The sequence below is a fragment of the Haliaeetus albicilla genome, chromosome 3, assembly GCF_947461875.1.
Source record: "Haliaeetus albicilla chromosome 3, bHalAlb1.1, whole genome shotgun sequence".
Classification (NCBI taxonomy): Eukaryota; Metazoa; Chordata; class Aves; order Accipitriformes; family Accipitridae; genus Haliaeetus; species Haliaeetus albicilla.
The window spans coordinates 14987699-14999905 of NC_091485.1; the positions used below are offsets into that span (position 1 = coordinate 14987699).

The following is a 12207-nucleotide window of genomic DNA, read 5'->3' on the forward strand; positions in this document are numbered from 1 at the left end:
AGTTAGCTTACTGTAATGTATGCAGACCTTTTAAAAATCATATTCTAGTTTCGTTCTGGCAATGTTTTTTTCTTGCATTGAAAAGTAGGAATTAATAAAAACAATATACAGAAATGTTTTGAAAAGTCAACTAGCATGGGTTAAAAAAAATATAGAACAGTTTAAATTGTAACCATTAAAATTTAAACATTTAAGTCAGATGCCCAAATTTTACAATGTCTTTCAGGGTTGTTTTAGAACGTCGTTAAGGTACCAACACTCCACAAATCTTTTTGTGAATGAAATTTTTATTTACACACTGTATCCAGAAGCAGATACATAAATCCTTATACAATTATTTTTCAAAAATGTGCAAGAAATTACTATAATTTTGTTTACAAACCAAAACACATTAAAATCAATGGACTTTGGATAATTCACTCTGTGGCGTGCTTAGTACAAATAGTGCACACCAGGTCTGAAACAGAGAAAAGTGTAAACTACAGCAATCTGGATTGCAAGTATTAACTTCATGGCACTCCATCATCACTATAAAAATTCTTTAACCCAACAGGTATTCATACAAAATTCTTTAAGAATTTTTCATTATCTGTGTAGAATTTAGAACACTTTCCAGATACAACAATGCCATATTTCTCATATTATGAACTACCATCTAGCCCATTTTTTATTTATAAAGAATGCTTGTAATTTTTGTTCTTTGCAGTCATAAAAAGATTTTAAGAAATTAAATTGGCAATCATTAATTTATCCATAGCTTAGCTCAGAATTTGAAAGTTCTGTAGCAGAGAAATACTTCTCATCAGAATCATAGCCCATATATTGCTGGTATGCTGTTTTAAAGTTATAATTCCAGTATTCACATAGATGAAATGCATCAAAACAAAAACTGCACAGATTTCACTTAGCCCAGCGGTCAATATTCACGGAAAGAAATTGGCTTTAACAAAATGCAAAGTCAGCTCATCTGAGAACAAAGAGTTTAATTAATAGTTGCATTTCTGATCCTTCTGACAGAAAAACATTTTGATAAAAAGATGGCATTCACTATGTCAAGAGCAGGATAAGTGCTATATCCTTCAAATAGATCAAAGAATACAAATCACTTTCAGTTGTTTATAACACTGGCTTACAAACAAACAAAAAAAAACCCACAGAGGAAATTGTGCAAATTTATTCTTCTATTTCCAAATACAAGGTGTTGTTTTACTCTTCTAATTGATAAAAGAGACAATGTTATCAATAACATCAATCATTTCAGATGCTCAAAAAAGGACTTTTATTTCAAAGTTTCATTTTCAAAAACATTTTTCCACAATTCAATTGCATAAAAAGCAGACCTTTTGAACCCTTAAACTATTGTGCTGAATAAATAGCCATATTTCTACTCTATAAGGATCACAGTCAGTTAGCTTTTATTCCTAGTGTATCTACTTCCAGAGGTCCCCAAAATATCCTCAATCATTTTCCTTTTATTTGTCAAGGACACTTTGTTCCTCTACTTTTCATGAAGCAGAAGTCAACACAATTTTTGTGGTTACTCTGAGTACTTCTAAATTGTCTCATAACTAAATGTTACTGTGTTTCTTTTATATTAATTTTATTATAAGAAATTGTAAGTATCTTTAATGTTTTCAAAGTCGTTTTTCTGGGTTCCTTCTCCTGGCTGGCCAGTTACCTCAGTGTGAAAAAATACTGTGAGGTTCTGATTAATTAAACCTGTAAAAATAAGTATTTGTGCCTACTTACTACTGATTTAAAGTATTTTGAGCTTACTAGAAATATCACCACCATTTTTTATTTAGAAAAAAAGTGCTATATGGTTCTCACATCCTAGGCCTCAACCACTTTTCAGCATTCCTTTTGTGGAAGCTTTATGGGGGGGGGGGGGTGGTATGCAAATGACAAAGTTGACTTGACCTGATTAAGTTTGCAGATGAAGAACGCAGCAAGGCAGGCAATTCAAAAACTGGATAGCTGAACCAAAGTTTTAAAAAAAAAAAAAAAAAAGCATCAACATGCATGAGTGAACAAACTGAAATTTATAAAGGCATGGGCAAGAAATTTAGCATGTGTTCTTGCATGTTTTTCAATTCAGCAATAAGACCAGAATATTATAGCTTCAAATATTTAAGTTTCAATGCAATGACTGCTAAATTAATGCATGTGGCATAGTATAAACATGTTTAATGTATTCAATAGTGGTGTTAAATGGCAAAGAAAATATTTAATATACTATAATCTTTCAAAGATTCTGTAGAATGCATAGGCCCTCTAGCTTGTACAGGGAAAGAATTTTTAAAGTGAAGACAATGCCAGAGGTTTTCTTCCAAAAGTATCTGTCTAAAATCCATAAAAATGATTTTCTTTTTCCTCCCCACAGACAGAATCAGAACACTGTACCATACAACAGGTTATTGTGCCTTTTTGAATAAAGTTAGTGATCCTGATTCAGGGAGAGCTGGGGCAGAGGAGGGGGAGGGGAGTCAGTAGAGGAAAAAAAAGAAAACAGAATTCACACTTTCATACATATATCTCAATGGCAGAGCCAACAAATTACGCATATAGACTGCTCTGGGGTTTGTTGGTTTGTTTGTTTTTTTTTTTTAAGTTTAAAACTTTAACAGACTAAAGAAGAAATCCTTATTCTCCTTCCCTTAAAAGCAAAGGCAGCCTTTATCTACCTTTGATTTTCTTTTTTTTAAGTTTTTAGTTAAAACATTATGGTCAAAAAATAAATTAAAAAAATATAAATTTTGTCTATCAATTCAGGCAACCCAAGATGTAGTGCTATTGCACCACCTTGCAGCAATACTGTATTCATTACTAAAGACTCATTTCAGGGGACGAAAAGGCTAGATTAAACAAGGAGAAGAAAATGACCTAAACAAGAAAGCTGTTATCACAGATGAACAGCCTTTTCTAAGCTGATGTTTACTGACTAGCAACTCCTACCAGAGATGGGGAAGATGACATTCTAAAATACAAAATGGGGGCAGAGGCAGGCAAAGCAAGCCTCCCTCCCAAGCTAGCTATGACCCCTTTAACAAATAACTCATAGAAGTGACAGAATCATGGGCAGGGGGGGTGGACAGGGAACTGAAACAAAACAGGAAAATGCCATGGATTACCCTTGCATGATAAAAATATTACAGTGTAGAACCTGTACTCCCCAATGAAAGTCTTTTTTTCCCTACAGAAGGTTAGAATAACTGTAAGCTTTTCAAATGCCAGAATCTTTGACAGATATCATAAACATTTACTTAACTGATTCAGTATTTCATATGTCAAAACATATTTCATGACAGCAAACTGCAACATTTTCTGCGGCCAGTGTATATCCAAACCTCTTTTCCCCATAATTTGAAAGGCTATGAGAATAGAGCTTTAGAGATGCATTTTAAGCATCTTCCATCCAAAATGTTATCAGTCCTGTTCCTTCCTCCCCAAAGGATATCCAAAAAAAGGAGAAAACGATCCAAAGGACATTAGTGTATTACTGCATTTCTGAAGCGAAAAAGCCGCAGAAAATGGAAAATAATGAAATTTCAATTAGCTTGAATATATATTGTAGAAATCATCCTATTCGAAGTTTTACCCCATCCCTAAAATGGCTTATCAATTCATGTTCCCATAATAACAATTCCTAGAGTCTTCCCACAAACCCAGGAAATACACCCCACCCCCCCAAGAGGAGGTAGGAGGGAAAAGGACAGAAAGAGGGGACCTGGTAGGTGTTCATTTATTTAACTGATGGCATGACTGTAAAAGGTAATATTTGACAAGACCCCAAATACCGCAATTTCCTTACAGGTACTACACATTGACTTTCATAGACGACTTTTTTTTTTAAAGGCCATTTTTAGAAGGACAAAATACTGAGACAAGAAGAAGGCTGAACCAACCTTCTCAAACACGAAAGAGTGTACAGACAATACAAGGCTTAGGAGAAAGGTGGGGCTTTTTTCCAAAGATATGCTGCATAACCATGTTCTTACCACACAGCTCTGTCAATAAGTTCTATGTTAGGGCATATCTCTATAGAAATTTATAGTTAGGATACTAGGAAATAATTTTTAACATAGACTTAAATCCTGTAATTTTGAATACGAATATGGTTTTTTAATCATGATCATTTTTTTCAGGCTATTTTAAAGAAGAAAAAAAAAATTCCATTCAACAAGTTTCATTTGACTTTTACTTATGGTTGAATACACATGAAATGTGCTTTCAATGCATAAAAATCACAGTGGATAGCAGCAAAGGACTTGGGGGAAATTAAGGAGAATTTGATCATTCACATTGTGATTAATCTGCACATTGATGAAAGATAGCTATTTCACACTTCTAAAAATAAACTTGAGATCATTCTTCCAAAAAAAAAAAAAAAAGCCCCCCAAAATACACAAAAACCCCAAAACAAACATAAATCCAAATGCATTACTTTTCTTTTACACACAAAAATGAAATATTTTTATGGCAGCAAAAGATTTTGATAATAATCAAAGTCTGTAAACTGTAATTCAATCTCTTTTTGTTGTTGTCGTTCCCAAAGTGCAAGATGCAAGATTCCCATAAGCTTTCAGTAGTGCTTTTCCTGTAAATAATCCTTCATTTTGTTTGGCAAAGGCAGTTTCTGAATCAGGTCTATTCTGGTGTACTGACGTATTACAAAACGACACAGGTATTGTAAAGAACGCACCTGCATAAACCGAGATACTGGATTTGTCAGTCTCACTGGGTAAGTTGCAGATCCAGGCAGTCGGGATCTTGAATAGCAGAAAGCTCCATTTTCAGAGTCCCTGATTGAATGTTCAATTAAGTCAACTATAGATGTATGTCCCTCCACATCTGGTTGTTCATAAAAGCTAAACCTACCATTTGAGTGTTCGATTCTAGTGTGAAGAGTTTTTCCATGGGAACGAAAACTCAAACTTAAAAGATAACGATCATCAGAACTATCTCGAACGAGAAACGAGCCATCAGGCACATTAGCTAATTTTCCCTCTGCCTCCCAACGTGTAATGGGGCCCCAGTACCATCCTTGTTTTGCAAGTTTTTTCAGTTCTTCTGTGAGACTTGTCACAACCATAGGACCACTGTTCTGTACAGAATCATAAACTCTTCCAACTCCAGGGGCAGTGTTAGGATCAAAATTCAAATGGCAGCGCATACTTTCAGCCACGTGGGCATCTGTGCCACTCAATCCATTGAAGTTCCTTTGGATTTGATTATTCTGCATTGGAGGTAGCAAAGGTGAGAGTGGAGGGACATCGCTGTGATTAACTCTTGGGCTTTGCAACATGACTCCTGTGGTACCAATCAACAAACCATTCACCGTCTGGTCCACAAAGATATCTGGTGCAACGACTACATCCTGATCCACCTGGCTCTCTTCTTCATGGAAAGCATTTCCCCCCACTTGAGAAGAAACAGTTGAAACTTCCATGGGTGAGGAACTATCCAGACAGTAACTACGTGATCCTTCCAAAGGATACATTCCCTCATCTAAAGGCACAGTATACTGAATGTAGTCCTGAGGCATTAATCCAATAACTACAGGCACATGTTCATCAATATGAAGATGCAAGTCCCCATTCTGAGATTCTGTATTTTTTAATGCATTGTTTTGTTCCTGGAACACGTTGTCTGACTGCAAGTCATGGAAGTCCTTTCGAACACCATTCAGTGCTGGGCTTGGATTAGAGGAATGGACCAAGGCCTTGACTTTCACTTCCATTTTGATGCAAGTCTCTTCTGAATTCGTAGGTCGAAGGGGCCAAGGAGTTGGACTGTAATGGTGATTACGGAGGGAAGTGGATCTCAGAGGTCTTTGAGCTCGCACATCTTTGAAGGTTATTGGAGCAGATGAGGAAGAAAAGGTGTCATCATCCGCAGAGCTTACAGATGGTGTGCTGCCTTTGCCTTTCTGTTTTTGTTTTGCTGAAAGCCTCCTTTTTAACGTACCCATTAAGCTTTCACTTTTTGATCTATTTTTGCCTCCTTTTTCATCTTCACTATTGACTTCACAGCTAGCCAAATCTTTACCATAGCAGCTGCCAAACAAGGAGTCATCTTTTCCAAATTCACTTAACGATGGCTGCTGAACCACTACAAAGTCGCTTTCATCTTTACTTTTATTTAAGTTAAAGGACTTGCGAATTGTTTTGAGACTAATTTTCTTCATTATGACAAGTTACCAAGTCTGGCTGATCAGCAGTGCTTGTGGTGATATAGCCCTAACACATGCAGAGCAGCTTCTGCTTCATTTATGTGTTTTATCCAGCCTCATTTAACTTCAAGAGCCATTTCCTGGAAACAAATAAAAAACAATTAGCTTCACAAAAGAAATTTTTTTAAAATTATCCATAAGGGTTTCCCCGCCTCTCCAAACAAAACAGAAAATGCAGTACTTGAGTACTGGGCATCCAATAAAACTAAATAGAGAGAGCCAACTTGGAAACCAATCAGGCTCAAAAAATGAATCTGCTACATGTGCCTTGGAGATTTCCACAACTTTTTTCTGCTTTCAGTATGCTATTTTTTAAATATACACATTACATCACAATCATAGGCGCATATATTTCACGCTTGTGTATAATATTTTCAAGCACGGAAACACCCCTCTCTTTCGGAAGGCGCCTAAAAAAATCCCCACAGAAATAACTATAGAAGATAAAGCTTTAGAAGATACTCTATCCAGCAGGATTCCTACATACAGGTTAAACTGTGATTAGTCCTAAAAACATGATCTTACAAGGTCATACTTTCTTTACATAGGAAAGTTGAGCAATATTCAAATAGTTATACAATTATAGGAAAACTAACTCTGGTGAAAAAGTAGAGACACATTAACAGCAAAGTAACATCTGTTTAGAGCAAGTCATAGAAGTCCCCTCCTGAACTTAAGTGAAAGAAAATTTGACTTCCAAACTCTGTTTTAGGCATAGTGGAGGCCAACTCACAGGCTTTCCTTGCCTAGTACTATTAGAGCTTTTCTTCCTCCAGTACTTCTGCCAAGACTAAGCGGACATATCTGCTCAAGTCTCAGTCAATAGCTCCCACCTGACGTCTTCCAGAGTCATGTACCCACCCACTCCATAAATGTGACTTTTCAGCTTGGGTTTTTTGTTTGAGATTTGTTTGGGTTTTGTTGTGCGGTTTTTTGTTTTGTTGGGTTTTTTTAATGTTAGTTAGACCTTCCAAAGCAAGCAGCTCTGCAGAGAGGGGAAGAACAAGAAGGGAAAGAGAAGAGAGGGAAGTCGCTGCTGCCGAAGAAGTAGGTACTACCATTAGTAGTAGCCATTACTCCACGTACCTTCAAACACATGTGATGTTAGCAGCACAAACTGCAGCAGCAAGCCTGGCTCCAGGCTAAGCATGACAAGCTGGAGGAGTCTGAGAATCTTTCAAGAAATCTTCCAAGCTTGGGGGACTGAGGGGAAAGTAAAACAGCCCTTATGTACGCACTTCCCACTTTTCTCCCATGGTATCACAATACAAGCAACTGAGAAAAATAGTGCAATGAACTGAAATAAGTTTTGTCAACTAAACAATATGATTTTCTTAAATAACCATTCAAAAATTGCATAAAAGCATGTAAGCAGAATGATTACTATAATCTAACAGCAGTCCACTATTACCCTTGTCCAGCCCAACTTTTGTGGTCCTCAAGTACACAAAGGTTAAAGGATCATATCCAAAGCAAACTAAAAGACAATGCAAGGCAGCTAAGGATTCTGAACTTCAAAATACCTTGGAAAATTTTAAGTAAAGCCCTGCTGCTGGGGGGTTGAACACTGTTCTCATAAACAGCAGAAGCACTAAAACTTGATTTACTTGGATTTGTACCCTAGTCCTACCTTCAAATTCCCCACACTATCTGCATCACCCTACCTTGAAGAGCTGTTCTGTCTTTGCCATAACCTCCGACATTTCCCAAGTCCATCTTTAGAGTATCTTCAGCTCTTCCAATTTCCTTTTCTTAATTACCAAACTAAACAGCACCTTCCCTTTCTTTCTCTCAATGAGGGGAAGCTACAAAGTTTCTCTTCTGCCTGTAAACTGATTTACTTGCCATCAGCAAAGAACAAACATGCCCCAAAAACTTATTTCCTAAACAAACAAATAAATGACTAAGAACCAACTCTTGCTATAAACAAATATTAAAACCTTAAAAACCAGGACCAGTATTTTATTAGAAGTTCATTGTTTATTTCCCATTTTTAACATGACTCCTGTAGTACCAGGAGTCCTGACACCTGAAAAAAACGTACTGCACTTACACAATTTGAAGAGGATACTGAGATATGCATATGTATTTTCAAAGGTTAAGACATTACTTTTATTTTCCTTTTCTTATGACACATACATGCAGAACCATAAAATTTCACAGTTTAAAATACTGATGTTTAATATGAGCTCCATAAGTTTGGAATAATTGGGAAATATGGAAGTACTGAAAACCAAACATGAGTAGAATACATTTAGTGGGTTTTATATGCCTGAAATCTGGCGTATCAGAATAACTGACAAAGAACAGTAATTAAGAGCTACAGATACAGATAAAGGGAGAGTTACATGTCAATTAAAAATAGACTTGAAATGCCTGTTGACCTTCTATTCCTAAACCATTTGGGTTTTGCCATCTTACCAATTCACAGTACTCTTTTCCTCACATGTAACTAAATGAACCTACAAAATGAGTGAAAAAATATAACTTCAGGATTCTACACTGCTCCTAAACTGACAAAGTCAGAGTGTTTGTTCGTTTGATAAATTTAACTGGGCCTTTGTGTGTGGAGTACGAGAAGCCTGGGAACCCGCACATTAGCCCCACTTGTGAAATCCACAACGCTCTCCAACTACTTCTGACTGACATCCACAAGCTGATACTATTTCCACTTTACCAGATACATTCCCCCATCCTGGTGGGAAGTACATCATACTGTTTGCAATTCCTAACCCTAAAAAACCAAGTGTGAAACAAAGTAAAATCTGCCTTGTAAGCTAGGGAGAAAATAAAAGAACATTATCACATTGCTGACTGGTGAGAGATGTATAGAGCCCCAAACTGTCTGGTTCACCAAGTTTTTTTATTGGTGTGTTTCAAAAGAATTAGTTACCTAAAATTTGGCTGAAGGAAAAACATTTCTTCAGTTTCTCCATAACTAAAAGACTACAGAAGTCACTTGAAAGAACAGGTTTTTATCACATACTAGTCATTCTGTATCAGATGTGGGTTTTTTTACAAATAAAAATCCAGCATCTAAAAATAACCTCAACAGATAAATCTCTATGGCAGCATACAGAGAAGTCAAAACTTTTTACTTTGAAAGGGACTACTGAGCTTGCTTGAGCAAAAAAGTGGTTTTTATCTGTCAGCCTAGCATAGTAGCCAATATCGTTATCAAGCAAAATGCATGACTGTCCAAATGCAGGGCTCATGACTTCTATCATTGTGACATTTCATATATAGAAATAATAATGGTTTGAAGTTCAAATATAACCACATAAACATGCGTATATCCAGAAGTCCAGCTCACTCATCTAGGAAAAGATGCTAAAAATCTAGTGAATGACAGTCCAGGTCAAAGCTCTCCGAAATAAATTCAGCACACCTACGGATGAGGGCAAGCCTCTGAACAAGTCTTCCATGTGAGAACCACTCTGACATCTCTTACACATATTTTATCCAAGACAGGAGAAAGCAAATATACCCTGAAGTCAAATACTCCAACTGATCCAGATACTCTTCTTTCTTTGCACATACTTAAAGAATATCAGTAATTCTGCATTGCATATTAATGTGTTTAAAAGCGCTGTATAAACAGCCTTCCACATATGATACACTCATACACTTGCAAGTGTAGAATTTTCCACTGTCTACAACTAGAAGACCCCAGCATACACCCCTTCCTGGAATCCATTAAAATGAGCTATACAACTTCTTCATAACCCTCAGCACTGCAACAGCTTCGCTAGTATTTTGTACTAATTACGGCGTCACATGCCCTTCCAGTGCCATCTGCTGTACAGTGAATTTAGACAGCCTAACTAGAGACACCTCTAGAAATTCTTCTGGCAAGTATTTGTGACTATAAACAGCTCTGAACTATGTCAACGTACTCCCAAAGCCTGGTGGCTATGTATGCAGAAATACCTGGAACACACAGATTGAAAATGGGAGATTAATCCAACCCAGAAAGAGAATGAGATGTTAACACACAGAATAACAAGGTAGAATGAAATTCTGGCTTATGAACTTTCATCACAAATTCTGCATCTTGGAATCCTTAACATTTTGCAGGTTGACAAAACACAAGCTTCTGGACAAAAACTACCAGATCACCAGCCTACCAGATGGTCCCCTTTGTGCTTATAGAAATAATCAAAACTAAATTTGCACACTTCATTTTGAAAAACAACATGTATTAATCACATATAAAGTGAAATTATTAATGAAGAGAATTAAAGCAAAACTTTACATTACAGGCTGCTTCTCAGACATCTGAAGAGCAGGTCACACGATCACATATTAATTTATATTATGGTGGCCAGCACTGAATTATGAAAAATTATGAAAGTTTAAAAAAAAAAAAAAATCAGTCTGTGCAAATCTAGTTTGAATATTCAACACTTCAGAGTAGTTTCAGTTTGATGCTACAAAATGGTTTCAATGGACCATCTCAATGCAGTGTTCGCAAAAGTACACCAACCAAAAGATTTATTATTTTTATTTATATGGCCTCTATTAATTTCTTATCTTTTTCACACTTTTAGGTTAGGTGCACTCATTTCCCGAAATGAATACTGTAAACAATACTGCCAGAATATACTACTATAGAAATAATACAGCATTAACTTTCAAGAGTTGGGATGGAAAACATCATACTGGAAACATACAGCAAAATACAACTCATGGTTGAACAAAGCATTGTCTTTAAAAACTTTAATAAAAATACCATCACAAAAAAGGCTTGGAACTATTAATCAGTGCTGCTTCAGATAAGTTAGGCTCTCCTAAAATAAATGTTAATCTGCTCATTTATTTCCATAAAGTGAAACAGTAGAGCACTGAACTTGACTTTTTTTGAACCCACAGCTGTATTATTGCTGAAAAGTCTTGCTATCCATTACAAATATATAATCTTTATTCTTATACTGAATCATAGTAAGACTTACATTATTTATTACTTCAATTTATTGTATTTTTAATATTTATTGTATGTTTGTATTAAGAAAATAACTAAAAATACCTTGAAAGTGAAAAAAGTTTCTGTATTCCTGGGGCATGACAAGCACCAGGTTTTCAATGCAGTCAGACAATGAAGCCTAGTCTAATTATCTGCTGCCCCCAAACTCTCACCAAAATATATTCATGCATTACTTGGGTGTTTCAAAAACAGCATCTTAAGGTAACACAGATTTCAAGTGCTTTATTTTGGAAATTCCTATGTGTCTAAATTTATACCAGAGTTCCTAAATCTATTTATGTAAATTACTAAGAAGTTATTCTCCATACCTGTTCCCGTTGATTTTACTTTAATAACGAAGTCTGTATCACTGGGAGTTATTTCTTCAGACCAGTAACAGAAAATATTGACTCAAGATACTTCCTGCCATGTACTTGTAGTTTCAGTCTATATAAGTACAGAAACTACACAAAAAATACTCATTAAATAAAGAGAGATTAAATATCTATTTCAAACACCATCAGTTTCTGATAGAACATATAGATCACATGGCAGCTCTCAGCTTTCTCACTATACATGCCATTAGCATACTGAAGATGGTGAGATGATGATACTGAGCTTCAAGTAAATTCCTACATTGTATTACTTCATTTAAAGACTCCTCTTCATACTAAAGAATAATCTAAATTCCATTGCATGGTCTTATACCTTGAAAACAACAAAAAAAGGTAGATGGTTTTAGTAGTGGCTTGCTTGCTAAGGGATGAACACTGTTTTAATTTTATAAAAGCCCATCCTCTCCTGCATACCTGCTTTTCTAGCAAGTGTGGAGAAGCTCAGGTGCACACCTTCATATAAAATTGGAACAAGGTAAAAAACATCTGAGAAGCTCATCCGACAGTACTTTACACTCGTAACAATGCAAGAGTACTACTTAAAGCCTCCTATTTTCAAGCTAACTAATCAAAGACCTGAACACTGAGTAAATGTTATTCAGCACAAATTTAAACTT

The 12207-nt window shown here is 35.9% G+C and overlaps 1 protein-coding gene across 5 annotated transcripts in view; it reads right to left on the bottom strand.

Annotated features, from left to right (window-relative positions):
* Nucleotides 1-267: 267 nt before the first annotated feature.
* The window catches only part of SOCS6 (suppressor of cytokine signaling 6), a 31169-nt gene continuing 19229 nt past the window's right edge, over nucleotides 268-12207 (bottom strand). For 3 of the 5 annotated variants that reach the window (XM_069778879.1, XM_069778878.1, XM_069778877.1), the window contains one exon: nucleotides 268-6312. In XM_069778879.1, the coding sequence (XP_069634980.1) occupies nucleotides 4583-6187 (1605 nt within the window). In that variant the 5' untranslated portion in view covers nucleotides 6188-6312 and the 3' untranslated portion in view covers nucleotides 268-4582. Of the gene's footprint in view, nucleotides 6313-7318; nucleotides 11543-12207 lie in introns of those variants that run through there. The other 2 variants (XM_069778875.1, XM_069778876.1) reach the window with 2 other exon arrangements.